This window comes from Pseudorca crassidens, chromosome 5, assembly GCF_039906515.1.
Source record: "Pseudorca crassidens isolate mPseCra1 chromosome 5, mPseCra1.hap1, whole genome shotgun sequence".
NCBI classification, from domain to species: Eukaryota; Metazoa; Chordata; class Mammalia; order Artiodactyla; family Delphinidae; genus Pseudorca; species Pseudorca crassidens.
In genome coordinates this window covers 52279546-52306690 of record NC_090300.1, presented here as the reverse complement: position 1 = coordinate 52306690, position 27145 = coordinate 52279546, and the positions used below count along the sequence as shown (strand labels likewise).

Genomic DNA, 27145 nt, shown 5'->3' with positions numbered 1-27145 from the left:
AGCCTTTTTACTGAGATTTAATATACATGCAGAGAAGTGCACAGAACTCAAGTGTACACTTCATACTTTTTTCTCCCACAGTGTAAACAACCCCATGTAAATGCCTCCCAGATGAAGATATAGAATATTACCAGCACCCCAAAAACTGAAAGGTGACTTGATGATTCTTAATCATTAGCCTTACAAATTAAGCTCTATTCTGATTTATAGCACCATGGATTATTTCCCCTTATTTTTGAACTTTATATAACTGGAATTGTAAAGTAGGTACTCTTTGGTATCAAGCTTCCTTCATTCTATATAATGTTTATGAGACTCACACATATTGTGTGTTCACTAGTTGATTTTTTATGGCTATATAGTATTCTATTGTATAAATGTACCATAATGTGTTTATCTGTTCCATTCTTGAGGGAAATTACCTTAATCTGAATAAGGATGGATAGACTTTATCTCAGTTGTTTTTTTAAGGCTCATTCCATTTTAAGATTTGCCCCTGTTTCTAGATGGGGTCTTTCAGATGTCCCAGTTGAAAGCCTGTCATGTTTAGCAAGGCTTCTCCACCTTGGCAGATCCTCAACTCCAACTTCTACCTCTCTAGCACCATGCATGATACTGCTGATAACTGTGCTTAGCTCCTTACTCTCTTTGCAGCTGTCGGTAGACTTCCTGGCTTCTCTGTCTGCATAGCCCATACATTAGCAAATGGCTCAAGGAGAAAAGGAGCACAGATTGTCCATCTCACTTGTCTGAGCTTCTCTTTTCTCTAGATCTTGGCCACTCAAGTTCTGACTGTCTTGGTAGTCCTGAACTATTTCTATTCTGACTTTGAGTAGCCAGAGTATCAGGAGTCTAATGCAGTAACATTAAAGCATTTCTATCATTATGCAGATGCATTTATTGATATTATTATCATTGACCATAGCGTATAAACAAATCTGCTATTTTACTGAATGTCTTCTAAAGAAATCATTAAGCTTTGATGCTCTTAAAATACAAGGAATAGAGGGAGAACAAAAAGAGCAGCTCTGTCTTACAAAGAAAAGAAAAAGAAGCAGCAGACTGGCTGCAAACTGTTACTTCTGAAAGAGGTTATGCTAATTTATTCTGATCAGAAGCGATTTGATGCTTGAGTTCCGTTGCATGGATATATAAGAAAAACTGCTCCCATTTGTAAAGATATTTTTTCTTGGTCCACTTGAGCATATTGAACCATTGGTTCTCTGCATTTTAAAATTTAGAAAGGGTCTAGATTTTAAGGCTATTTAAGGTAAATTTGAACTATACCAAAATGACTTCTAGTAGAGTTTAAACTGTTAGAACTAAAAGGTCCCAATCCTTCTCTCCATTACGCTAATTCAAAGCTATTTTTCAGCTCCATTTCACTGTATCACATTTTCAATAGCGCCCACCCCCCTGCAACCCTTGGTCCACACATACCTACATAGCAACCTTTTTTTGTGCTAAAGGGAAGAAAGACAAAAGATGATGAATTTCATAGGGAGCTTTGAATAAGTAATTTTGGTCCCATTTTTCTTGCTAATATCATGTTAAAACACTTGATGGCATTAAACATTGATAATGAAATTGTCTATGAAAGATTTATGTGAACTATCTAAAAATGGAGAAAAGAGGTGACTTTAATGAGATACATGCTTTTATGCACCAACTCTGTGCAAAGCAGTCAGTTCTCCTCGAATATCTTTCCCCTTTTCCAGCTCATCTTCTCCACCTTCGTGGGTGAGAGGCAGAGAGGTGGCCACATAATGAAGCAGTTGAGGTGGGCTCTTGAATAGAAGACGTGGAAACTTCACAATATCTAATTCCTCTTCTTCTTCCTTTAGCTCATCATCATCTAAAGCTCAGACCGCACAGGGAAAGACCTGGATTCCACATGCTGGTTAAAAGAAGGAAAAACTGAGCAAGGGTTGATGGGAAAAATGAGAGAGTCTGAACTAGACAGTCAAGGCAGGGGGCAGCTGAAAGGTAAAACTCTTTGAGAAAGCCATTTCAAACCGCCTATTGTAAATGAAGGTGAGAAGCAGCAAGCACAGAGTTGAAACTGCCGCAAGAGAACAAAAGGAAAAGAAAGATCTCAGTCTGTGAAGAGAGAAAGGGGAGGACAGGTTGAGTTAAAGAATATATGGTCTCCGTGCTCCCAAAGAACAAGACAAGGGTTGAAGTCGGTTAGAAGAGATTTGATAAAACTCTCCACAGCAACTTAGAGATGCAAGTTTTTCCATCACTTCCAATTCTGCAGCCTTCCTCACAAGTATACTCATAGTTTTCCACAGAGTTGATACGTAGTTGGTCACAGATGATACTGAGATCCAGACATTCATCCACATCTGGGAAAATTTAAAGTGTTTGCTCTTAGGCGTTGAGAGATAAAATAGACCGTATGAACTCATGGGCATATCTGTCACCTTTATTAACCAATAACAATGTATTGCTATATAGAAAGCATAGCCCCAATTCTTCCTCAAATATATCCTGCCAATTACTTTTCCTTCACTCATTTCCAAGTTTACCATAGTTTACCTACATAGACAAGGTCTTTCTGAGAGCTTGTTCATGAGATTTGAGGAAGAATTTAAAACTTACATGGTCTTAGGCTGTGTACCATTTTGCAGAACGTTCATTCACTCTTGAATTATTCAATATCTATGGTGAAGCCTTTATTCCACGCATAATTCTGTGCACAGTTTGTGGAGAATTTTAGAGATGGATGAAGGCTAGGCCTTAATCTCATATGACTTACTGGTGTTATGTCCACATCTGAGCCCAGACTTTGATCAATGTGTTCAATATACTAAAAGTTCATTTATGAAGCTGAGTTTCCAGGTCTGGCCTCAGATTGTGGATACCTTTTCCATTTGGATGTGTGTACCCAAGTATGTATATTCACAATCATCTCTTGGCTCACTTTGCTTAAGAACAGATGGTACATGAAATTCAATTTTTTTTGGCCCTGTTAATTGGATGGGAGGTGTAAGTGGTAATATGCTCTACTGTGTTTAGAATATATAGATATCATAGTTGTATGTTCTTTGCTGTTATCTATACTGCAAGGCTGGGGAGCTTGGCACCTATATGAAGAAACACAACTATCATCCTCAACAGAATACAAGAATTTATTTCTTTAATCCAAGAAACACTATTTTCTCTGAGGCATTAAAGTCTTCTTATATAATCTGACTATTATTGAAATAGATAACAATCTTCGAACTTTGATTTCAAGAAGAAAAGTAAGGTTCAAAATAATGGTAATAATAATCACAAATGAAAATTTAAAGATTATATATTTAAGGTAAACTCGTTAAAGTAATTTACAGCGATGACTTACATGAGCCCTTCTTAATGGTATAAAAAAGTGAATTAACTCTACTCACTGAATTCAAACTCTCCTATCATATAAAAATACACCTATCAGCTAGAAGTCATCTAAAAGGTAAGTGAATCAATTTCAACAAATAAGTTAGAAAATTATAAAATGACTCACCTTAAAACTTGCATTATCTAGATTGATATCAGATATATAAAGGATTCTGATACAGATTTGGACTGTGGCTCGTGAACCGGCAATCCTTTTGCTATTGCCCTTAAAGTTAGAAGGACACTCAGTAATCACCTCTGACTCCAGTCAAGCTTGCCAAGAGCAATTCCTGTGGCAGTGTGCTATGGCTTGCTGGAATCTCTCACTTGCCTATATATATATTAAATTAGGTAAAAGGGATTATGGGCCGATGATTATTATTATAATAATAATAGCTACTTTTAGTTGAGTGATTTCTCGATGTCAATCACAGTAGCAGGCACTTTACATATATTACTTTTCTTAATTTCCCCAGTAATCCCATTATTGTCTTCACTTTACTGATGAGGATCTGAGGCTCAGAGCACCCAAGTTCGTATAATAGAACATGGTTAAGGCACAGAGAGATCCAAGTCTCTTTAGTGTCAAAGCCTTCCCTTTCCCACCCTAACCCTCTGCCTCAGATATTCCCCCTCCATTGATGGCCCCATCACATCAGGGATTTCACGTTAGAGCTCAGGAACTCACCATCACATCCACAAGCAACAGAACTGATCCGAAAGCCTCCCTGACAACTGCATTCAGAGCCTCCTAAGTAGCTGATGCAGAGCTGGGCCCAGCAGGCTTCTCCACTCTCACATTCATCAAGGTCTAAAGGGGGAAAGGACATTTCTGTTACTTAAGGGCAGGAATTTAACTGACCTTTGAAGGTGCTGATAAGCCTCACTTCGAAATTAAAACTGATTTACTAACCATTTTCTATTTCTCAGGTTACTGAGTACAGATATTGAAGAGACTATAACACAAAACAAATGAGGCCGCATTTGGGTGTACGTTTCTGACATGCTTCTATGCCTGGTATTTATTTGAAAAGGCTGTAAGTAATCTCCAAATGCATTTATAAGCACAGGGTAAGAGATCTCTGCTATTTTTCCAGTTTAAACAGCAATCTAACTGAACAAACAGAGAACTTGAAGAACGACAACAAAAAAACAGCTTGAGAAGAAGAGCCAAAAAATTCCACTTAATGGACATTTAATAGCTGCAAAGAGGAGGCAGTCTTAGGCCCCCATGTGTTTGTTCTTCTGGAACTTCAGATGAAAGAACGTTCCCAAGCAAAAAGAAGTCACGTGACTGGGAAGAGAAGTGGATAAAGGCAATTTAGAGAGAGGGCAGACAATCATTTTAAATATTATGTGTTAAATTACAGAATATTTCAGGGCATTTGCTTGAACTTTTCGATGATGCTTTGACTGGGATGAGTTTTTATTATAATTGGTGACACTATTACCCTGGAGTGTCCTAGCAGATAAACAGCTTTCTAAATGATGATCTTTAAGTCTCCTTCAGCACTGTTATTCTAGGATTCTACAATCTGGCATGTGTCTTCCTTTATTTGCCCTGCAGAAAATAAAAATGCACCAGAAGATGTCAAATTGAAACCTTTCAGCCAAAGGCTAATCGATTTATCCTGAGTTTTGAGGGGATCATTTATAATATAATTGGCTAAAGGGTAGCAACAGACTCTTTACCCACTGCTTTCACCAGGCTAGACACCTGGGAATTGTGTGGTCAGGGTTTTTGACTATAGGTCCTTAGTTCAATTCTACCCCCTTTGTTGAATTGTTAAGTTGGGTGGCCTGTCAGTGCTGAGTTTACAAAATCCCATTGCTCCATAACTACATGAGCGGCCCCAGATATAAAAGGTCAGTGTCTCAATTAACCTTGGAAAGGGTACCAATGTAAGAAAATGCAGACAAGAGAAAGGAAGGAAAGAAAATGCAATCAATCAGCTAAGGTTAGGGGTCACCATAAAATATCCAAATGAAGGTCATTTGGACACAAAACATTCTTTCTCCTGCAAAATGTCACAAGCAGTGCTACTCACAAAACTCTAGATGATATTTTTTTCCTTTCTTATATTAAAACTTCATTTACCCTTTGTATTATATAGCATGAATATAGAGGACAAAAAAAACCTTTAAAAAATTCAGTTTAATTTTATCTAAAACATTATGTTTTTTGGATTTTCTTATTTCAAGATTTTTTTAAAAGTCTTCTCAGATATCACCAGAGCCTCTAAACATATACGTCTCATGATTCCCTGTTCTCAACCAGTAAGGAGCACAATTGCATCACATAACTGGAAAAATGAATTCCTCGATCTATCATTTTATGACCCATTTTGGATTCTTCTTCTATTATCATTCCTCTGGGGTTATTTCTGTCTCATGTATAGAACTCATCTGAAACCCCATTCTTCCTTTCTTAAAATGCCCTGTCCCTTCAACCCTTATATCACCTGTTTTCCTAAATGTCTTGATTCCTTTCCAGATCTTATTTGGTAATATCTTTGCTTGCTTATTTTTTATTTTTCTTCCTCTCTGATGATCATATTTTTCCTATTTACATTGGCCAATACACCAAATATTGCAGCATCGCAGAGAAATTCACCTGTACTTAAAAATTTAGCCCTAATCAAAACTACAGCATTAATTGCAGTCAGGTGAAACAATTAAACATTTCAACTATGACTTCAGAAAAGCATCAAACGTAAACCTTGAAAAAACTTGACCTTCTGTATCTACCCCCCACACATGGTCACTGAATAAAGCTCCAAAGATTAGAATAAATTTTTTTTCTGATAACTACCAATTGTTAAATTTAGTGAACTTACTGCTGGTCAGACACTTGTATTTTGTATAGTTGTCTTTCAAATTGCGTTAAAACATCTCTAGGTTTTAGCCCTAATACATTTTTGCATTTGGGCAAGACTGACCATTTGCAGACTAGAACACATTTATTTGTAAAAGGAACGTTGTGTAAAAGGAAAGTTATGTAAAAGGAAAGTGGATCCTAAAATACACTAAAAAGAAAATTGTTTAATTTCCCTCATGCATGAATGTTTTACAAAGCATCCATGGCCTTAATCTGTTCTCAGGCAAATAAGCCGAGTATGTATATGCACACTCCAAACAAATCATTGCCTTTACTCTAGTGAATATTTGGTCTTTAGGAATGAGTGTTATTTATTGTTGGAAAATGAAATAAACTTGAGCCGTAAACAAAACAATGTTGTCATGTTGACTGCTGAAATGTCATAAATATGCAATTTTCTACATTTTGACCCTGGAAGATGCTATTTTTTCTGGCTGTAAATAAGAAATTTACTGAACTGTACTTTTCAAAGAATAAGGAAAGATATCAAACTATAAGTTGCAAACAAAAGGTTTAGCGAAATTCCAGTTTCCCTTACCCAACAGTCAATAAAAGAAGGTAGGAAGGAAAGAAGGAAGGGAGGGAGGGAGCGAGGAAGCAAAGAAGAAAGGAAGCCCTTTTTTTTTTTCCAGAGATACAAATGTTAGCAAGGTAGAAAATTATAAGCATAATTTTCATTACAAAAAAGAAGCAAGGCAATCAACTGGTTTCATTAAGTTAATCACTATAGACACTGAGAAAAATGCAGAAGGTGATGTTCGATCAAGAAATAACAAGTAATGACATTGTTTTGGTTAAATAATTTATGAAACCAGAATACTTTAAAATCCCTTGAAGTTCACTCTGTCACATTAGTGCCAAACTAAAAAATCTCAATGACTTAGGCTTTTGAAATTCACCTCTTCTCTTTTGGTACTTCAGTTTGCCTCAAATCATACTGTAGCATGAAATGGTCAAAGATTTTTTTTAGTACTCACATCATAATTTTTAAGAAAGGTGATATAAAGTATCACAAAAGAAAACAAGCAAATATGGTATCATAATTCTCGAATGATGGCATATTGTTTTAGGGGCTTGTAGGTGCTCTCAGACCCAGAGCACATAGTAATTTAGTTTGATGCTCACTCTTCCTATTTTTAGTAGATATTCCTTTTTCTCAGAAGTTCTAGATTAAACATTTCATTATGAAGCAAGGCTGGGGTGGAATTTATTCTTCTCATTGTCTCAAATGATATAAGTTCTGATAATATGTAGAAAAAGTTATCCATTAAAAATAGTTTTGAGCTGGGACTTCCAAAGAATAACATCTTTTAAAGTTTTCTTTTGGACCGTAGCTACCTGCCATGTCAAAGGTGACATCCAAATTATCACCAAGTTGAAAACCAAAGAACATGATTGCTTCTGCTTGTGGTGGAGAGAATTAGCGTGCATGGTGGCATTTTTGTTTGAATTACAAATTACATTAAATGGTTAGATAGGCCTTAGAATATTTTCCAGAAATAAAACTGTTAAGTCCATATATATTGCTAATAAGTTTTAAATCTCCTTTAACTTCAAAGTAAATATCTAAACACAATGATGTCTTCTGTCAATTAGTATTTCTTTTACATTTGTCCAGTAGCCAAAGACACTGTTCACTTTACTTCTTGCAGTTTGAGAGATGTGGCTACATTAGAGCACTAAGTATTAGAGAAGAAAGGGCTAAATGAATCCAGGGCAACCTCTGAAGGAAGATGGCATTTACCATACATTACCTATGCATGTTTTCTCATCAGAATCAAGCCGGTGTCCATGGTTACAGGAGCAACAGGGCTCACCAACTGCATGTTCACAGTGACAGGAACAACCACCATTATTCTTTTCACAGCTATTGACAATTTCCAATTCAATCCCTTTCCAAAACAAGCAAAAGAGAATTATTAGCATAATAACAGAGAAATCTGAATATATGGCAACAATGGGTACACTCTCTCTGTTGGGAGATGACTAACTTTATTGGAAATCTGTCAACACTCTAAGCATATAAAAGTAAAAGTCTGAGGACTATTAAGCATTGTAAATATCTAGACCATATCAAAAAGCTTATAAACCTATAAATAATGTCAAACTGACAGAGTGTGGCAGAAAGGTAATGAGTCCACCAATGGTTATTAAACGTATCCTAAAGGACACTTACGTCTGGGAATTTTCAGTATTTTCAGAATGTAAAAAATATGTGTATTGAATCAATGATCAGAAAGCAAATACAGCTGACATATCTGTTCTCAAACTAATGGTATGTTAATATCTGCCCTTTTTTTAGGCTGTGAGTACATGAAAATACTGTTAAAAATGGCTTTGGAACAAAACTATGAAAAAAAACCAATGAATTAGCTGATTATATGTAACTGGTATCATGTTCATATGCTAATCAGCTTTGATGTATACAAAAGTCACTTATTACATAAACATTCTCTTACTTTGAGCACTAATTTGCTGATAATGGTACATGCCACTACTTTGGGGCACTTTGGGGGGCATCCAGCTCAGTACATAGATGTCAATTTTCCTGAGCACACAGGTATTATAATCAATCATTTTCTAAGTGAGAAAATGAAAAATAAAAGAATGCTTTGCATCATTGTTAAAAGTATGGAATTAGATACTCTGCTATTTTCACCATTGGCCTCTACTCTTCTTCATTTGTGTTGCTTGGACACACCTCTAAATGAGAGCGACTACATTGGTTCATTTCCTTCCATTCTTAACTCCTGAATCCTTTGAAAGAAGAAAGATGGGAAAGAACAGGACAAGGGCACTTAGGATTGTGGTATTCCTTGAGAGCCTGTATCACCATTCAAACTGCCAAGGTATCTGCTATGTTGCTGTATAGTTACATGTACAGAAATCATGCTCCCTGGTCCCAGCTTCCAGTCTACGCTAGGCAGCAGCCATGTGTCCAGGGCGCCCAGTGCACATCCCTGTCATTGTGCTCATTCCTCTGTACCTTCATCATCTTGTATTACCCAGCTCGTAACAGATGTTCAAAAATTGGTTTTGAGAGTAGAGAATGGACTTGAGGACACGGCGGGGGGGGAAGGGTAAACTGGGATGAAGTGAGAGAGTGGCATGGACATATATACACTACCAAATGTAAAATAGATAGCTAGTGGGAAGCAGCCACATAGCACAGGGAGATCAGCTCAGTGCTTTGTGACCACCTAGAGGGATGGGATAGGGAGGGTGGGAGGGAGACCCGAGAAGGAGGGGATATGTGGATATATGCGTATGTATAGCCGATTCACTTTGTTATACAGCAGAAACTAACACACCATTGTAAAGCAATTATACTCCAATAAAGATGTTAAAAAAAAGTGCTAAAATTAAAAAACAAATAGGTTTTGAATGATTGAATAAACAAAAAAAAGATTATGCTAATGAATTTATTGTTGAAAATAAGAATGCCTTTGGGTTTAGAAACAGCTAGTTTAGGACACAGCAAAATAAGAGAGCTAAAGGAAAGGCTGAAATAATTAAGGGAACTGATAGTTTTCACAGTATGTTAGCATATACTCTGTAGGGAGACATATTTCAAAGTTTGGCTCCTATTCTCATTTCCCTGTGATCAATGCAGCTGTAAGACTGCCGGAGGTACTTTACATATAAATGACATTACTGTAACCTCATAAAGAGCTAAACTATACGGGACTCAGACATGCGCATACTCATCTAGAACTGACCACTAGAAGTAAGCTGAGAGTCTGCGTTCTTGATACAGATAACACTGTTTAACTATCATACCTAAAAATATGCTTTAAAAAAACTTTAAAATCTGATCCCCGTGGTTTCTCATAGATAGCAAATAATCATTATTTACTCAATATATTAAATATGCATTAAATACATATGGAACTTAGGTTCACTATATACTGCTTGGTAGTTTGGGGACAGTTTTATTTAACCATGCTAGATCCAGAATTTTCTAATTTCTAATCACAAGATAGTGATAGTTCATTCATAGCACACTTTGAGGATTCGATGTTTGTGCTATACAGTATTTTGAGAGCCTCTGAGAAGAAATGATATAAATACAAAATATTGTTGTCCTAGGAAAAAGTTAAAACAATATTTGCCTAAAATATACTGTTACATGAAGAACACGTAATTCATTGTTTTTTTCTTTTTTTAAATTTATTTATTTATTTATTTTGGGCTGTGTTGGGTCTTCTTTGCTTTGCGCGGGCTTTCTCTAGTTGCAGAGAGCTGGGGCTGCTCTTTGTTGCAGTGCAAGGGCCTTCTCAATGCGGTGACTTCTCTTGTTGCGGAGCATGGGCTCCAGGCATGTGGGCTTCAGTAGTTGTGGCACGCGGGCTCACTAGTTCTGGCACACAGGCTCACTATTTGTGGCTCGTGGGCTCTAGAGTGCGGGCTTAGCAGTTGTGGCACACTGGCTCAGTTTCTCTGCAGCATGTGGGATCTTCCCGGACCAGGGCTCGAACCCATGTCCCCTGCATTGGCAGGCAGATTCCTAACCACTGCGCCACCAGGGAAGTTCCTCACTGCTAAATATTACCATGTTCTGAAAACATTTACCCCACCTACAAGTTTTAAAGCACTCAAAATACCAGTTTTCACCAAGAAAGTTTTGTATGTCAGTTAGTAAATATTGAGGTCTGGTGAGAGCTACACAAAGAACTTAGCCAAATATTCACATGAGGGAAATAAATGTAAAAATACACTTCTACCAAATGTATTCAACTCTAGGGCAAATTGCTTTCCCAAGTAACTTTCACAGAAAGCCTATACCTCATGACTCATTAGCAATAATGACCCCCTCTTTCATGATAACTGAGAACTCACCAGTCAGATTGCAAGGGATTTTATTTCAGGCATCTGTAAAATGTACTCACCTCCTAAACCTCTGGCCACATTAAAAAGCCAAGATATTAATAAGAAAGAAAAACCCATCCACATTTCTCTCTGCCTGAAAGGACTCCTCAGGGCATTGAGAGAAAGATTCACTTCGAAAGAAGTTATATCCTAATTAGTAGTTAATTCTTCTCTCCCATGTTATTTAGTTTGCTCTTTAAAAGACAAATATCACTGCAGCAAAACTGCCCTGTCTTTAAGCAGTAGAAATATACCAACAGAGCTTAAGGCTACACCGGCAACCCAGGCATTAAAGAATTAGAGTTTTATGCACTGGAAGAGAATGAAAAACTTAGTGCCCTTAAGAATGTCTCTTCATGAGAGAGCTTAGGTAAAAACATTACATAATTTATTCTGTTTATCATTAGCCTTATTATTCTTCCTTAATTAAAACTGATCAAGAGGGCTTCCCTGGTGGCGCAGTGGTTGAGAGTCCGCCTGCCGATGCAGGGGACACGGGTTCGTGCCCCGGTCTGGGAAGATCCCACATGCCGCGGAGCGGCTGGGCCCGTGAGCCATGGCCGCTGAGCCTGCGCGTTCGGAGCCTGTGCTCCGCAACGGGAGAGGCCACAACAGTGAGAGGCTGGCGTAATGCAAAAAAAAAAAAAAACTGATCAAGAGACATATGATGTATACAAACACATAACAAAGTTAAAAGGATAGTATATTTGGAGCCTAAAGACCCTAGTTCAAGTCCCAGTTCTGTCACTTACTCATTTGCATAACTGAATTTTTGACTTCCGCCCGGAATGGATGGTTTACTAAGACGTGGAGAACTGGAAAGGGCATCTTTGGAACTGAGATGGAAAATGAGACATGCTATTACAATCTAGAGCCGCCCCTTGTGCTGCTGGTTCCTTCACTCCTGCTAGTTCCTTTTCCCTGAGTTTTACACTGGAATTATTAGTGTTCAATAAATATTGCACAGCAGAGGTGGTGAAGGAAGACAGACTCTTCACAAAGGAGAGCCATGGGTCCAAGACAGCCCCGAGTCAGAAGACCTGAGACTTAGTCCTTGTGGTCTACACTGTGGATCATGATACCGACCATTTTCTGTTGACTCTGGGCCCCTGTTTTGTCAAATTAAAATGAGGGGGTTGGTCTTCGAAGCTCCCACACCCAGCCTACCCCAGGGGAAAACATTCTCAGGAGCTTCCACTTCGGCAAGACATTCAGTGTAGTTCTTTTGTTTGTTACTCTTGTTTAATACTTGTAAAACGCCACACATTTCCTGGGCTGCGATTATTGCCACTTACTTGAACACTGTTTTCCATCAGCTCCCAACTCAAAACCAGGGTGGCAGGCACAAGTGAAAGATTCCACTGTGTTCACACAGCGATCGCGGCAGGAAGCAAGCCCTTCAGCACACTCGTTTACATCTGCAGAAAGAGATACACAGGAGCTGTGTCTTCAGAGCTGGAATTAAGGTTTATTTGTAAACTATAAAAATGCACTAAAGCATCCCCTGCCTCTCAACCCCCAACATCAAACGTAACAGTAAAATACCACATAGGTTCCATATTTGCAAATAAACCAACTGCGAATGACATGAACTCTACTGTAGGTCTTATGTTCTCAAACACTTCTTTCTACCTATTAGAACCTACTAGTATCTATTAATTTGAAGAAAGAGAAGACAAACAAAAAAATAGACCTTTTCTATCCTCTAATAATATAGGCAGAAGTCATTGTAATTTGTCTTCATGAATATATATCAAATTCTTAACCAAAAATGGTATCTCTCTGATTTAAGACAGTACAAGTGGCCATACACAAGGCAGATTTGGAGTCTTCATATGTAGCAATCCATGGTGTATATTGTACATATGATTGTTACAGGGCAATGCCATTTAAACAATGGTGCCCTCTCTCTCTCCTGACACTGATGGCCAAGTCTATTCAGTATAACATCATTTTGTGGTCCACGTAGTTTCTGCAGGCCCCCCCTTTAAATGGATAGGTCTCACCATTATTTTCCCAAATAGAACCTCCTCCTTGTACGGTCCTGCATGCCACCCCCCACCAGGACTCTTAAGAGAAATACTCATTTTTCTAAGGTATTTATAAAACCCTACATAGGCAGTAACTTTGGGGACAGACTTTTTAGGAATAATGTACCAGATATTATTAAAATAAAAATTTGAAAAAGATATTATATAGATAAGTATGGATATATGTATATATCTATATACGTATACATTTGTCAATTTTCCACAAATTTTAATAAGATCCTATTCTGTGTCAGAAACTCAGCAAGGTAGGTGCTATGCAAACAGAGGACCAAAGCAGAAATGTTCTCTGTCAGAAAAGTATGTTAACATAATCCACAGAAAACTTTATCTTGGTTTTGGCTTAAAGAAAAAAAAAACTAACTTCACACTAATTTTTATGTCTAATTCTTTTTCAATTTCTTAAAGTGTTTATCAGTCCCATAAGTCAGGAAACATTTTGTATTTTCTTAATTAATGCAAATAAACTGTTTCTCATTTCATAGAAACGCTGTGATAAAAATGAAGGATTCTGTGATTTCTCAGAAGTTATTAAAACAAAGACAGTCCCACAGGAATGACTTCATTTATCAGTGCTGGTCACGAAGTAATTTATCACTTTCATCTTTGAATTGAAGTGTGTCTGTTTTGCTATTTCTAGGAAACAGAAATAAGTAACCTTGTAGTTATAGAGTTTCTTTCTTTTTGGTTTTAATTATTCCTAACTTCTGAGAGCACTCATTTGCACATAGTTGCTTTTCAAAGGTTATCCCCACCTTCTGTAGCCTATAATAAAAAACTCCCTGTGAGGTTATGGAAGGTTTTGAAATATTAATTCTGGAATTCACTTCAGAACGAAAAACAGAAAACAAAAAGAATTAATTCTGAAACTACACCAGATCATTTTTTGTAACTAAAAATTTCACTGAGTTTTTACAGTTTCATAAAAATACCTTTCAGAATGATCAAATAAGAATATAAATGTTCTTTTTTAAGCATAAATGAAAACACCTTTCTCCTAGCTGTTCTGACTAATCAAAACTGAATTACCACAGAATTTCAAACAATTACCCAATTAATCTATCAGTTTCAACTTCCAACCTGCACAGGCCTTTTTGTATTCAGACAGCTGGTACCCTGGGTGACAGGCACTCCTGGCCACGCCATGCTGACTCTGACAGATGTGAGCACATCCATTTCCACCCATGCAGGGGTCCATCGCTAGAAGCAATTAAGCAGTGATAGTTTTCAATTCATTAACTTCAGAAAGATGTACAAAGCAGAAGTGTGGAGAAAGGTAAAAGAGAACTGGGACAGGAGGATTTCTTACATAAAGATGGTAAGGCCTCTGGAAAGTCTTTCCCACTTTCAGATGCCGCTAATCCAACAAAATGTTTCCCATTTTGTGATCTGAGCTCCAAACTCTGAACAAATTCAAACATGGATCGAGGTCAAAGAACTGGCTAATTTTACTCTTCTCAAAAGTCCATCTGCTGCCCTCTTGTACCCAAAGTTAAATAGAATCAGCAGGAACTCCTCCACACACCTTTTCATTTTTTCTCCTTCTGTCCCCACCTTTTCTACTCCTTTGAGCAGCAATTATCCTCAGATAAACCTTTCACCTCCTCTAGATCTCCTCTGCCTTTGGATAAGCAACCACGGTGCCAAGAAAAGGCCAACTGGAGCAACATGGGAGAGTCTTAGCTACCGCTGCCATGGAGATGAAATAAAGAAGTTCAGATCCCACTGGAATTAGTGAGTGACCTCCTTCTGATCTCCTTTTCCCCTCACTTGCTCTCATCTTAGTCTTAGTCATATTCTCTGGAAGTCCAAAGTAATGTGAAGCCACACGTCCTATAAGGAGTACCTCCACACAGAGCTTATTTGTTGAATTGATGAGCTAAGTGATCCTGGTCTGACTCTGTAAATCAGCCTTGGCTACATTACAAGCTGCTGGGGTGGGAATTCCTACTCCTGTATGTTCCCCATTTCCTTTTTTAAAATAATGCACAGAATATAAAAAGCAGAACAATGAATAAAGCTACCTTGCTCCCACATTCACCCAGTTTCAATGTAACAACTACCACAAAATGCAAGCTGGCAGTACATTAATGCTTGCATGCTTTTGTTAATTTCTTGTAAATCCTTCCAGACTTTATGAAAATATAAGCGATACAAATATCTATCTATCTATCACAGATACAATATACATTGTTCTACTTCTTGCTTTTATGTAGGGAGAGATTGAATTGAATTTGTCGATCAATTTGGGGGAGTATTGCCATTTGAACAACATTAAGTTATCTGATCCATGAACGCGAGATGTCTTTCCATTTATTTTAGTATCTAACTTATTTCAACAATGTTTTGCAGTTTTCATTATATAATTTTGGCACTTCTTTTGTTAAATTTGTTCCTATGTATTTTATTCGATGTTATAATAGCTAGAATCATTTCTTAACTTTACTTCCAGATTTTTCATTGCTAGTGTATAGAAATCCAATTGATTTTTATAGTTTGATCTTTAATCCCACAACTTAGTTGGATTTCCTTGTTAATTCTAATAGTTTTTTTAGGTGGATTCCTTAAAATTTTCTGTTACAAGATCCTGTCATCTGTGAACAGAGATATCTTATTTCTTCCTTTCTAGTCTGGATGTCTTCTATTTTCTTGCCTTTTTGCTCTGGCTAGAACTTGCAGTACCATGTTGAATGGAAGTGGCATGAATAGATATCCTTGCCTCATTCCTGATTATAGGGGGAAAGCTTTTAGCACTTCACTATTTAGTGTAAAGTTACTGTGTGTTTCTCATAGGTTCCATTTATTAGGTTGAGGAAGTTCTCTTCTATTTCTAGTTTGTTACGTTCTTTTATCATGGAAGGGAGTTGGATTTTGTCAAGATTTTTTTCTTGCATCTATTGAGATGATCAGGTGGGTTTTGATATGGTATATCACATTAATTGATTTTCAGATGTTGAACCCATCTTGATTTCCTGAGATACATCCTACTTGATCATAGTGTATAATCAGTTTTATAAATTGTTGGATTTGGTTTACTAATATTTTGCTGAGGATTTTTACATCTACATGCATAAGAGATATTGGTCTGTAGTTTTCTTTTTTGTGAAATCCTTGTCTGATTTTAGTATCAGGGTAATACTGGCCCCATGGAATGATCTGGGAATTGTTCTCTCCTCTTCTATATTTTGGGATAATTTGTGAATAATCTGTATTAATTTTTCTTTAAATGTTTGGTATTATTTACCACTGAAACCATCTCAGTTTAAACTTTTCTTTTGGGAAGGTTTTTTTTTTTTTTTTTTTGGCGGTACGTGGGCCTCTCACTGTTGTGTCCTCTCCCGTAGCGGAGCACAGGGTCCGGAGGCACAGGCTCAGTGGCCATGGCTCACGGGCCAAGCCGTTCCGCGGCATGTGGGATCTTCCCAGACCGGGGCACGAACCCGTGTACCCTGAATCGGCAGGCGGACTCTCAACCACTGTGCCACCAGGGAAGCCCTGGGAAGTTTTTAAATTACTAATTCTATCCCTCTCTCTCTCTCTTTTTTTTGTTTTCCCCAGGAGGATGTGTGTAGGTCACACACAAATACTACACTATTTTATTTACTTTTTTTTTTTAACCTTTTTTTACAATTTAAATATAGTTAAGGAACAGTATTATGTCAGTTTCAGGTGTATACCATAGTGATTCAACATTTAAATACAGTATGAAATGATCACCATGATAAGTCTAGCTTTACTTATTAAATGTCTAACCAGATTTCCTATTTCTTTAGAAGTCAGTTTCAGTAGTTGCTGTCATTCTAGGAATGTGTTCATCTAAGTTATCTAATCTGTTGTGACACAGTTGTTCGTAGTATATCCTATTTTCTTTTTAAATTTCCTTAGGGTCAGTAGTGATGTCCCTCTTTCATTAATGATTTTAGTTATTTGAGTCATCTTTCCTTTTTCAGTCTAGCTAAATGTTTGTCGATTTTATCGACATTTTCAAAGAACCAACTTTTGGTTTTAATTAATTTTCTCTCCTGTTTTTCTATTCTCTATTTCATCAGTTTCTATACAAATCTTTATTATCGCCTTCCTTCTTTTCTTACATTTTCTCATCCTTTTTCTCCTTGTGTTGCTCCTGCCCAGTATCAACTCTCTAAAAACTCTTACATTCGAGTCTGTAGATTCAATCTGCCCCACAATTTCACAAAAGTAAAATTTGCTGGACCTTTTCGGTTTTGCTTGTTTTCTTCATTTTTTTTCTGTATGCTTTGTCACAGGTTAAGAAAAAGATGTTGACCTACACAGCCATGTTTATACCAGAAACTTACTTTCTTTACTCCATAACCTCTACCACCAGCTTTTAAGACCAGCAGTCCCCAACCTTTTTGGCACCAGGGGCTGGTATCGTGGAAGACAATTTTTCCATGGAAGTTGGGGGAGACGGTTCAGGCGGTAAGGCGAGTGATGGGGAGCGATGGGAGGCAGCAGATGAAGCTTCACTCACTCGCCTGCCACTCACCTCCTGCTGTGTGGCCCGGTTCCTAACGGGCTGCGGACCAGTACCAGTCTGCAGCCTGGGGGTTGGGGACCCCTGCTTAAGACAATGGGAGAGGTAACTTTTCTTAACTCTGAAAAGTGAGAAGTCAATTCCACCAGATGTAAGATTATAAAGCATATTGCAGTTATCTTTGATATGTTCTTCTCATTGACAACTACCTCTGGGAACTTCTCTAAATTTACTTTAATCTCTTATTGCCCTTAATGCCTTCTTTATGCCCAAGGTCTCCAACTATGAGGGTTACCGGTCCAGAAATGGCTGCATATAACCTCCCTACAGCAAGCCATTGTACTGTCAAAACAGTACATATATATCTTCATATATGAGGGTTTATCGGCATTTTACCAGGGAATGTGTTCTGATCCAAGAAATATATTCCTAATGAAAATTACTTGGCTATATGGCAATAAAATATCCCCTCTAAAATCCCAACAGCTTCCTTAATTGTTGATATTTTAAATATATGGGGTCTCTACATGTGCAGCAATTCTAGGTAGAGGACTTCTGTGACCTTGGCATTGTTCTCTGGACCAATTCTTACTCTTCTTTCAAAGCTTAACTTAGATATCATCTCTTAAAAGCTTTTTCTGAAGCCCTTTAGGCTGGTTTACATGACATGTACTGGGGTTCCTATAATATATGATGTACAACTTTACTACTGTGTACTCTTCATGCATTTGTCTCCCCCACCAGACCATGAGCTTCTTGAGGGCAGGGACCTTTGATTTTTGTATCAAAGAACTCTTCACTTCCAACTTCAGTGCCTGGTATATAATAGGAAGTTGGAAATGTCCCTTGCAGGAAGGAAATGAATGACAAAGCAACATGTGAGAGAATGGTGAAGAAGATAAGCAGATTTTCTATCTGGTGAAATACCAAATGACTATCCCAAGCCTGAAGGAAAGAAATCCTCAAAGCAAAAATGAGATAAAACAATCATTCATTCCATGCTCTTGAAAAAGAGGCAGAAAACCCCCCAAACCTTTAGATTTTCTTTTTAAGTTTTGCTCATTACTAATATTATTCATTTCCTACACTCACTAGAACTGTTAAAGTCCCTCAGAGAGTCAAGATTTATTTCTAGCACAGCATTATGGATCCTTTTCATCTAGTCCTAGATAAAATGCAAGAAATCTATTTAGTTCATGGAGAGAAGTGTGGCTGCCGTTGGAGCTCCTACATGCTTAATGAACTGCATGTTCACTTGAAAGGCTAATCCCATCCAACTAGAGTTAGGGCCATTATGAGGCTTACAAGGGTGCTCAGACGTGAAATGCTGGCTAAGAATCTAACTGAGATTCATAATAGACAGCATCCTGGTTTATAGGACAGGGAGGTTGTATTCATCAAAGTACAGTCTAAGACTTTGTATTGATTGAATGGAGAAACTAACCACATCTTCCTAGGCTGCTATAGTTTAGTCTAGCTGTCAATTTGGCAGTTCCTGGGTTGCAAATTGTGGACACTATTGCTTAACATTCATGTCTGCTTCACATCCCAGCAGTGTCAGTTCACCATCGATGATCATGTTTCCTAACTGCAGTCCAGCCCAGCTGAAGAGCAGTTTCTAACACAATTGCAGCCAGCTCCGACAAGAGGTCTGGTGGTCAAATGCCACCTTCTCTGAGGCACTCTGGAGACTATCTGCTTTATACAGCATTGATAGATGCAATGAGAAAACCAATGGACAGAAAACAAACACTTTTTAAAGTTAAGTATTTTATATTATTAAAAATTCTATTCTTCCTCAGAATTGCTATAATAATTATTGTCTAGAATATTCACATTGATATTTAACAGGTTAAACTTTCAAAATGGCATAGAGGAAAGATAAAAAAGACATGAATTTGTAACCTGACTGCCAAGGTCACTAGCTCTGTGACCTTGGAACAGTCTTTTGACTTCTAGGAGCTTTTAGCCCCTTAACTGTAAAACAAGCATAATAACAGCTACTTCATGGTATTGTTGTAAATATCAAGTGAAATAATGTATGTAAATCAACTAATACAGTATCTGGAATATTGTTCAAATGTTAGGCATTATAAGTGTAAATATAAAAGAGAGGAATTGAAATGGACAAAAGACTAATAAGCTAACATCAGAAAGAGAGTTTTGGAATTTAATACATTTAAAGTAAAACAACTGTGAGTGATATGAAATCCAGAGTGTATTCAGGTTTGTGAATAGCTAAACCTGACTGAAGTTGAGGAAATAAAAAATCCTTATGTAGGGAGTTAAAAGAATCAAGACAAATACTAAAATCAGCAAAGATGTACTGAATTCTTACTAAGTGTCAGATCCTAGGAGAGAAAGATAAATAAGAACTGACACTATGCAGGGAGATGAACAAATATGTACAAATGGGAAAAGATGTAGAAAGAGAAGATCAAGTATTAGAAAAAGAACAAGACCAGGTAAGAATAGGGTCTCAAAATCTAAGGGAAGAGACTTTCAAGATGGAAGTCAAGTGCAAGTTGGGTCAAAACTGCTGAGGGCTGAGAGTCAAAAGAAAGGGCTAGCATGTTATGAGTGCTTTCCTGGTGCTAAGTACAGTTTCAGGCACTTCTCACATATTTGTTCAATACATCATTCAAGTAAGATAAGGAAAAGTATTTATTGAATGGTAGTAGGGAACAAGGAGAAGAACTGAAGAGATAATAGCTCTGAGCTACATTTGGAAATCTTTAACAAATAATAATACTTATTATAATTACAGACTAATAATTATTAAAATTATCGATAATATACGCTTAATATGTTCCAGGAACTCTTGTAAGTGCTTTAAGTGCATTCATTCATTTAATCTTCATAAGAACTCAATGAAGCAGGTACAATTTAAATATCCATTTTATAGATAAAGAAACTGAGGCAGAAACTGTATTCAAGATTCCAAAGCTAAAGAGTGACAGAACTGGGATTTGTGGAAAAAGGAGGGCTTCAAACTCAGGAGGCTGGATTCAGAAACTTGTTTAACTTCTACACTATACTAGAGGAGAAGAGGTCTGGGCTCTCTCGTGATAGCTATAGAGATGGGATGCTTACAAAGATTGGTTATAAAGGGTGGTGTACCCAGAAGATAAGTGATGAGAAGACAATTAAAGTTGGACAACAATGATAAATACAGAAGACAGAACAGCCAGTGGGGGAATGGGCCTTTTGATCCTGGGAGATGGGAGAAATGGCATTAAAGAAAAATTTGAGAGTGTGCAGAAATTGATTCCTAAAACTCAGTAATCAAGGATTGGGAACCAGCAAAGTGAGGCTCCTGGAAGGTTGCACTGGATAAAGTATATGTGGTATGAGAACAAGATTTGGTGTCATCAATAACTGAATTCCAGTCCTGACTCTATCAAGAAACAGCTATGTAACCCTGTAGCTGAAAATGTACTCCTCTCTGCTTTAGGGTTCTAACAATAATTTTTGTAAGGAAACTTACTAAGCTCTTTACATGCATTACTTATTTAACCTTCATTCACAATCTTATGACATATGTATGATTATTATGCCCAAATCACAGATGAGGAAATACTAATGAGTTTAAATTAACAGCGCATCTTCACAGTGAATGAGGGAGCTGGGATTCCATTCCAGATCCATCTGATCCCATAGTCCTTTATATCACTAGGTCATACTGCTTCTTTAATAACCAGATGTTACCAATGAGAAAAAAATAGTTTTGAGAAACTTGAATCTAATCCACAATGCATAAGTATAGGAATGCAGGAAGTTGAGAGCAATGGCAGCAGTGGCAATTGGGGATCAGTTATTTGAAACTGAGTATGTGTGTAGCACCAACCCCAAGGACCGAGTTGGAGTGCTGGCTAGGGAAAACATCCCCAGAGTTGTGAGCAAGTTTTTTAAGGGGGGCACTTGTTGGGTGGGTGATTGAGATAAGACATGTGCAGGAGTGATTGAAGAGAATTCAATAACATAGGATCATTTCAAAAGTGATAAGAACAATGCAAATGGATCTTCATTGCTTAGCTTTTCCTAAAGCTGGAAATTATTTCACAAGAGTTTTCCTCTTAATGATGCAGGAGGAATGTTGGAATACTGATTTACAAATTGGGATACTACATTTTTCAAGGAAAGTCAAATGTTCAAATATATTTACAGATACCAGACCTTTCATTTTAATTTTTGGTTCGGAAAATGTTAAAATACAAAAATTTCAAATAATTTCCAAAGTGTTACTATAGCTTAATAACTGTCATCAATAATTTCTATGTATAAAGGCATTTCTAGACATACCAATATTGAAAACAGACACACTTGGAACTTCTGTGAAAGCAATGGTAGATATAATTCCTTGATGTATTTGCAAAAGGTACAATAGGTCAATGAAAACCATTTAACCTCAATGCTCCAATAATCATTTATTCAGCTTCTAGATGATCTCTGTAATTCAAAGGATTCAGGCAAACATTTCCTTAGGTCAAATACCACTAAAATAGGAAACACAGGACACTTTGCAGATGTGGACTAATCAGTCATTAACCCTTACTGAAAGCCTATTATATATTCAAGGCACCTGAGTCTTAAAGATTTTGTCAAATGTGAATTTATACAAATCATCTTTTAGACTTCCAAAATATTTCATAAGGTCAGAACAGAATTATTAGGCTTGTTTCCCGCAAGATACACAGTGGTGATGTGATTTTCTAGAAACCAAAACAGGATTTGAATTTAGTGTTCTGTTGCTTCCGGTTTTCAGTCTATGTGTGTAAGGCTGAGGTGCCCTAAGATTTAAGTTTGCATAAAAATTTGATGTCATGAATTGTGCAAATAACCTCTGAGCCCTAACAATTTTAACCACTGGAATTTATCTTAAGGAAATTATCATATTGGGAGCAAAGATTTATCTGTAAGAATATTTACTGCAATTTTCTTTAAAATAATTAAAATGTGCAAATCTAATTATCCTACATCAGGATATTGGGCTGCAGTTATAAAAACAATGGTATGCTATGCATAGTACAGTCAGCTGGAAAAATCTTGGGTTCCAGAGTTCCAGTTCCTGGGTTCAAATCCTGCTTCTGTCACTTTCACGCTATGAAATCTTGGGCCAATTACTCAACTTCTACTGTGCTTTATTTCCTCTTTTGTACAGTGGGGATAGTAACAGTGCCTACTTCATACAGTTGCTGTGAATTTAAATGAGACAATGAATATAAATGTACTTTTCAGTGGTGTCTGACCCAAAGGTAATTCTAAGTAAATATAAGCTATTATTATAGTGCAGTCATTAAACATCATATGGAAAAATTAAATTTTTGTTAAATTTTTGTAATTAAATTTATTACACTAAATAATGTTTTAAAATATTTTAATAAGGCAAATTGTATAATGGAAGGTACAGTATAATCTTATGTCATTTACTTATACAAATAAAATACTTGAGAATATATACACCAATACATAAAAATTGTTACTTCTCTATCATGGAATGGGCAGTTTCTACTATTTTTCTTTTGTGTTATTTTATTATCCATTTTTTTTTGGTTTCCTTCAATGAACTTGTATTGCTTTTATAATAGAAAGTGTAAAGCAATAAAAATAAAATAAATTGCATGGCATATACTGATCCATGACAAAGTTAAGAGGACCTCAGTAGAAGTTGCTGGTTTTAGTATGTCGGTAATTCCTGAGGCAAGAGATGCTAATGACACCAAAAAGACCACAGGGAGAGGAGAGGTGTGGAGGGGGACTTGAGGTTGATGACAGTAGGACCAAAAAGTCAATGTCTGCTGAAAACACAAAAGGTGCAATTTCAACATCAAGATCACTACCACTGAAGTAGAAAATAATTGTTTATAATGATCTGGAAATAGAGTGATTTTACCTTGACTTAAATATGTAAAGCCCTGATTAAATTCAATCCCTCTTTATGCTTTCTTTGGGATTATTTTTATTTTCAGTTCAGTTTTAGGTGTCATTTCAAGATCTGAGCAAATCCACCCCCGTGGTAAATGGCAGTGGGATACAAGGGTGGAAGGATCTTCAATCATTCCAAATGGTGGCTATACAACTTTAGTGTTGGTTTTCCTTATGTACTTTTAACTTTGATTTTTTTCAGTACTCCTTTTATGATGCCAAGTTGTTTGGTAAAAATCACTGCTGGTATCTAAGATGTCATAACATATATATGTGTATATATATATATATATGCACACACATATATACACACATACATACATATATATATATACATATGTACGTATATACATGTCACATTCCTGTTGCTTTCTCTTTACTGCCTTGGACAGTGACACGTAGTCAGCAAAATCACAGCCCTGTGTCTGTGAGCACTGCAAATGTCCTTCCAACTGCCACACGATTATCTGTGGGTTCTGGATAAAAATATAGGTGAACCATGAATCATCCCATAGGTCTTTACATTTTCTAAAGTCAACTCCTTTGGCACAGTTGCATGATTTCGAGCTTTTATTAAAAATGGTACAAATCAACGTGATTAAATCAATGAAATTCCAACCACGTGACTTCATAACTGGAAACATAAGTGAATATGATTTAAATAATCCCAATAGCTTTTGATAGAAAAAATATGTGTGACAGCAAAGTCCCAAACATTAACTTGAATAAAGTAACTAAACTATGTTGAGACAGTCTAAGTCAGTGGTTGGAAAAGGGCCCCACTTCCCTGTCCTGTGTTATTCAGTATTCCATGAGCTACCTCCAGGAAAAGAGGTGTTACTACCAAACTTCAGTTTACAGCTGAACTAGCCTTTCAATCAAATTTATAATCACCTTCCTAGGGGCAGAAAAATCACTCTCATGCAAACTGCCAAACAAAAAGGAAGTGATCCATAAATGTTTGTTGAACAAATAAAGTCTTCCCATCTTTTGTTGGATTAGGATTAGATGACTGTAGGCAGAGAATCTGCTTATGTCAACAAAGAACTTAATTATGCAGAGTATTTGCTAATGTCAGTAGTTGCTGGAAGGCAGATTTTTGGGGGATGACTGGAATTTCTTCCTAAGTGTACCAGGATACTAGAAGAAAATGCCTCTGTATCCTGATTTTATCCCAAGTATAACAAAACCACGGTCGTGGGAAGTTTGTCTACACTATATAATATATCAAGTTTTAGTTCACCCACATAATTCTAAAGGCAAGAAACCTTAATATATTCATTTTCTTCTTCCCACTTCTATCCAAAATTGCCAGTTGTTACTTATTTATTGCCGGCAAACTGTTGATTTTATAGGTGTTGGAACATTAGCCACCATAAGACTATGAACTTGCACTTGTAAATTCACACCCACCTCTGTTGATGCCCAGCAAAATGGCCTCTGTTGCTTTCCTTTGGTTATACAGAATAACTTCAGCAGAATAATTCACAACTCAAAATGTATATAGTTGCTCAGATAAAATATGCATAATTTCAATTACAAAGATCATTTTTTGTCAGTGGTGTTAAAATAGGTAGGGTATTTTTTCTTTCAGTGTATAATGGGGGTCTCTGCCTTACCCTACCCGCTGTGCAGCGTTGTAAACTTGATCCCAATTGCCCTCTAGTCTTTTGCTTAGGAAAGTGAATTCTAGGGTTCATGAAAAGCTGTCATTCTTTTGCATAACTTCAAGTGATCTGAGAAAGATCTCTAATTAAGGAACCCCTAGGATATGTAGACTGAAGGGAGCTCATATCTCTGACAGTGAGAAGGCTTGGGGACAGAGGAGCAGTGATACAGCACTAAATCCCAAGGGAGGTTAGTAAGAAGAGCTTGGTGGCCAGGTTGGGGATAATGTTGACTAGGAGACTAGAAGGGGAGAAAACATTGGGATGCTTAGGAAAAGAAAAACCCCCAAAGACCTAATTTGGAAAAAAAAAAAGTTGGAACCATCTAGGGAATAAGAAATGATTCCAGAATTTCGATACCGAAAGATCTTGGGGAAAAAAAAAACACCCTGTTTGGAAGAGAATGCAGTCTTGAGGCTTCATTTTCATAAAAGCAAGCACACCGTTTATAAATAGAATTTATGCTAGAGATTAATAAAAATATCCAAAAAATTAAAGGATGGCTTATTTACATTTTACGTAGGACTGAGAAAAATATATTGCCCATATTAAAAAATACTTATCATTTTGGGGTACAACTGGGAAATGGATAAAAATTATAGGAGGAAGGCTCAAGCCTCCCCTTAACACCCCTACTGAATGAGTTGAAGTTAGCATGTGGAGACTTTTCAGAGAATTTTAATTAATTAAATAAAAATAAAAGAGAGAAGACTTGCTTTTTATCAAAAACATTACTGTGAATATACATAGCTTTCTGTCTTGGGTCTGCAGACCATTTCTTCTTGATGTACTAGTAACAAAATACACAGTGGAGAATAAAAACCCTCACCCATCCTTCTTAGTCTGTGCATTTCCACGTTTTCCAGAAATCTTTGTTTGCGATTCTTATAAACTCAATGGGATACTTAACATCACCTTAAATTCTTGAATCGTCACATTTCATCACCGTGAATCATATTGCTATAGCTGGCTGCCCTGCCTTAAAACTCAGTGACTGTGAACCTAAGGCCACAAATGGTTCCAGAAAGAATTAAGGCAACAGCTGTTTATGGAAAGCAATGTGTGAAGTAGATTGCAGGGGAAAAAATGATTGTTTCAAACACACAGCCTTGCAAAATGGCACATAAGGCTGGAAGAAGTTTTATTGCTCTCAACACGCTGTTCCTTTGCAGTAGGTAATATGCGTTCACTATGACTTCCTCTCACAGTGTCTGCCGTCTCATTTTAGCTGGTGGTGTGAAAGGCTCCAAGGCCGGTAGTGTTCATCAGTGATCTGAATACACTATGGCTCATAGCCCCCATTGCTAACAGAGCAAGAGCTGACAGCTTGAATGCTGGAAGAGGCAAGAAACAAAGTAAAACAGATGTCAAAAAATCCTGTGCTTGTTTGGGCATAAATAGCATGCTGAGGAATCAATTGCTGAAGAAAATCTATTTCTGTCTATTTCCTACCTGCTCCTGAGGTTCTTTGGCTAATATAGTTGGATATCACCCCCCTCCTCTGAAGAAAATCATCATATATATATTAGTGCCAAACTCAAGAGAAACCACACAATCATTATCTACAACATTCTCATTCTAATAAGATGTATTTCTTCCTTAGTGACAGAACTTCTCACATTTGGAGGACAATATCCTTTCAGGGAGTCAGAGTAATGAGAAGAAAATTTCCAGCTGCTGCTACAATTCATAGTACATATATACCCACTGTAGATATGAAAAAAACCCTCTGCAAAGGGCCTTTATACTGCTTTATTGGGAGTGAAATTGTTAATGATAAAAATAAGTTTCTAATTTTATTTTATCTTCACCTAGCTCATAGTAGGGTGTCTTGCACACAGTGGTCATTTAACAAATTCTGCAAAATTATATCCAAGGACCTGCCAGT

The 27145-nt window shown here is 37.0% G+C and overlaps 1 protein-coding gene across 1 annotated transcript in view; it reads right to left on the bottom strand.

The window, feature by feature from the left end:
• The window catches only part of LOC137224260 (EGF-like and EMI domain-containing protein 1), a 61369-nt gene that overhangs the window by 8173 nt on the left and 26051 nt on the right, over nt 1-27145 (bottom strand). Inside the window, 6 exon segments of the mRNA XM_067737143.1 lie at nt 1288-1295; nt 1667-1861; nt 4064-4186; nt 8008-8145; nt 12418-12540; nt 14251-14370. Coding sequence (XP_067593244.1) covers nt 1288-1295; nt 1667-1861; nt 4064-4186; nt 8008-8145; nt 12418-12540; nt 14251-14370 — 707 coding nt within the window.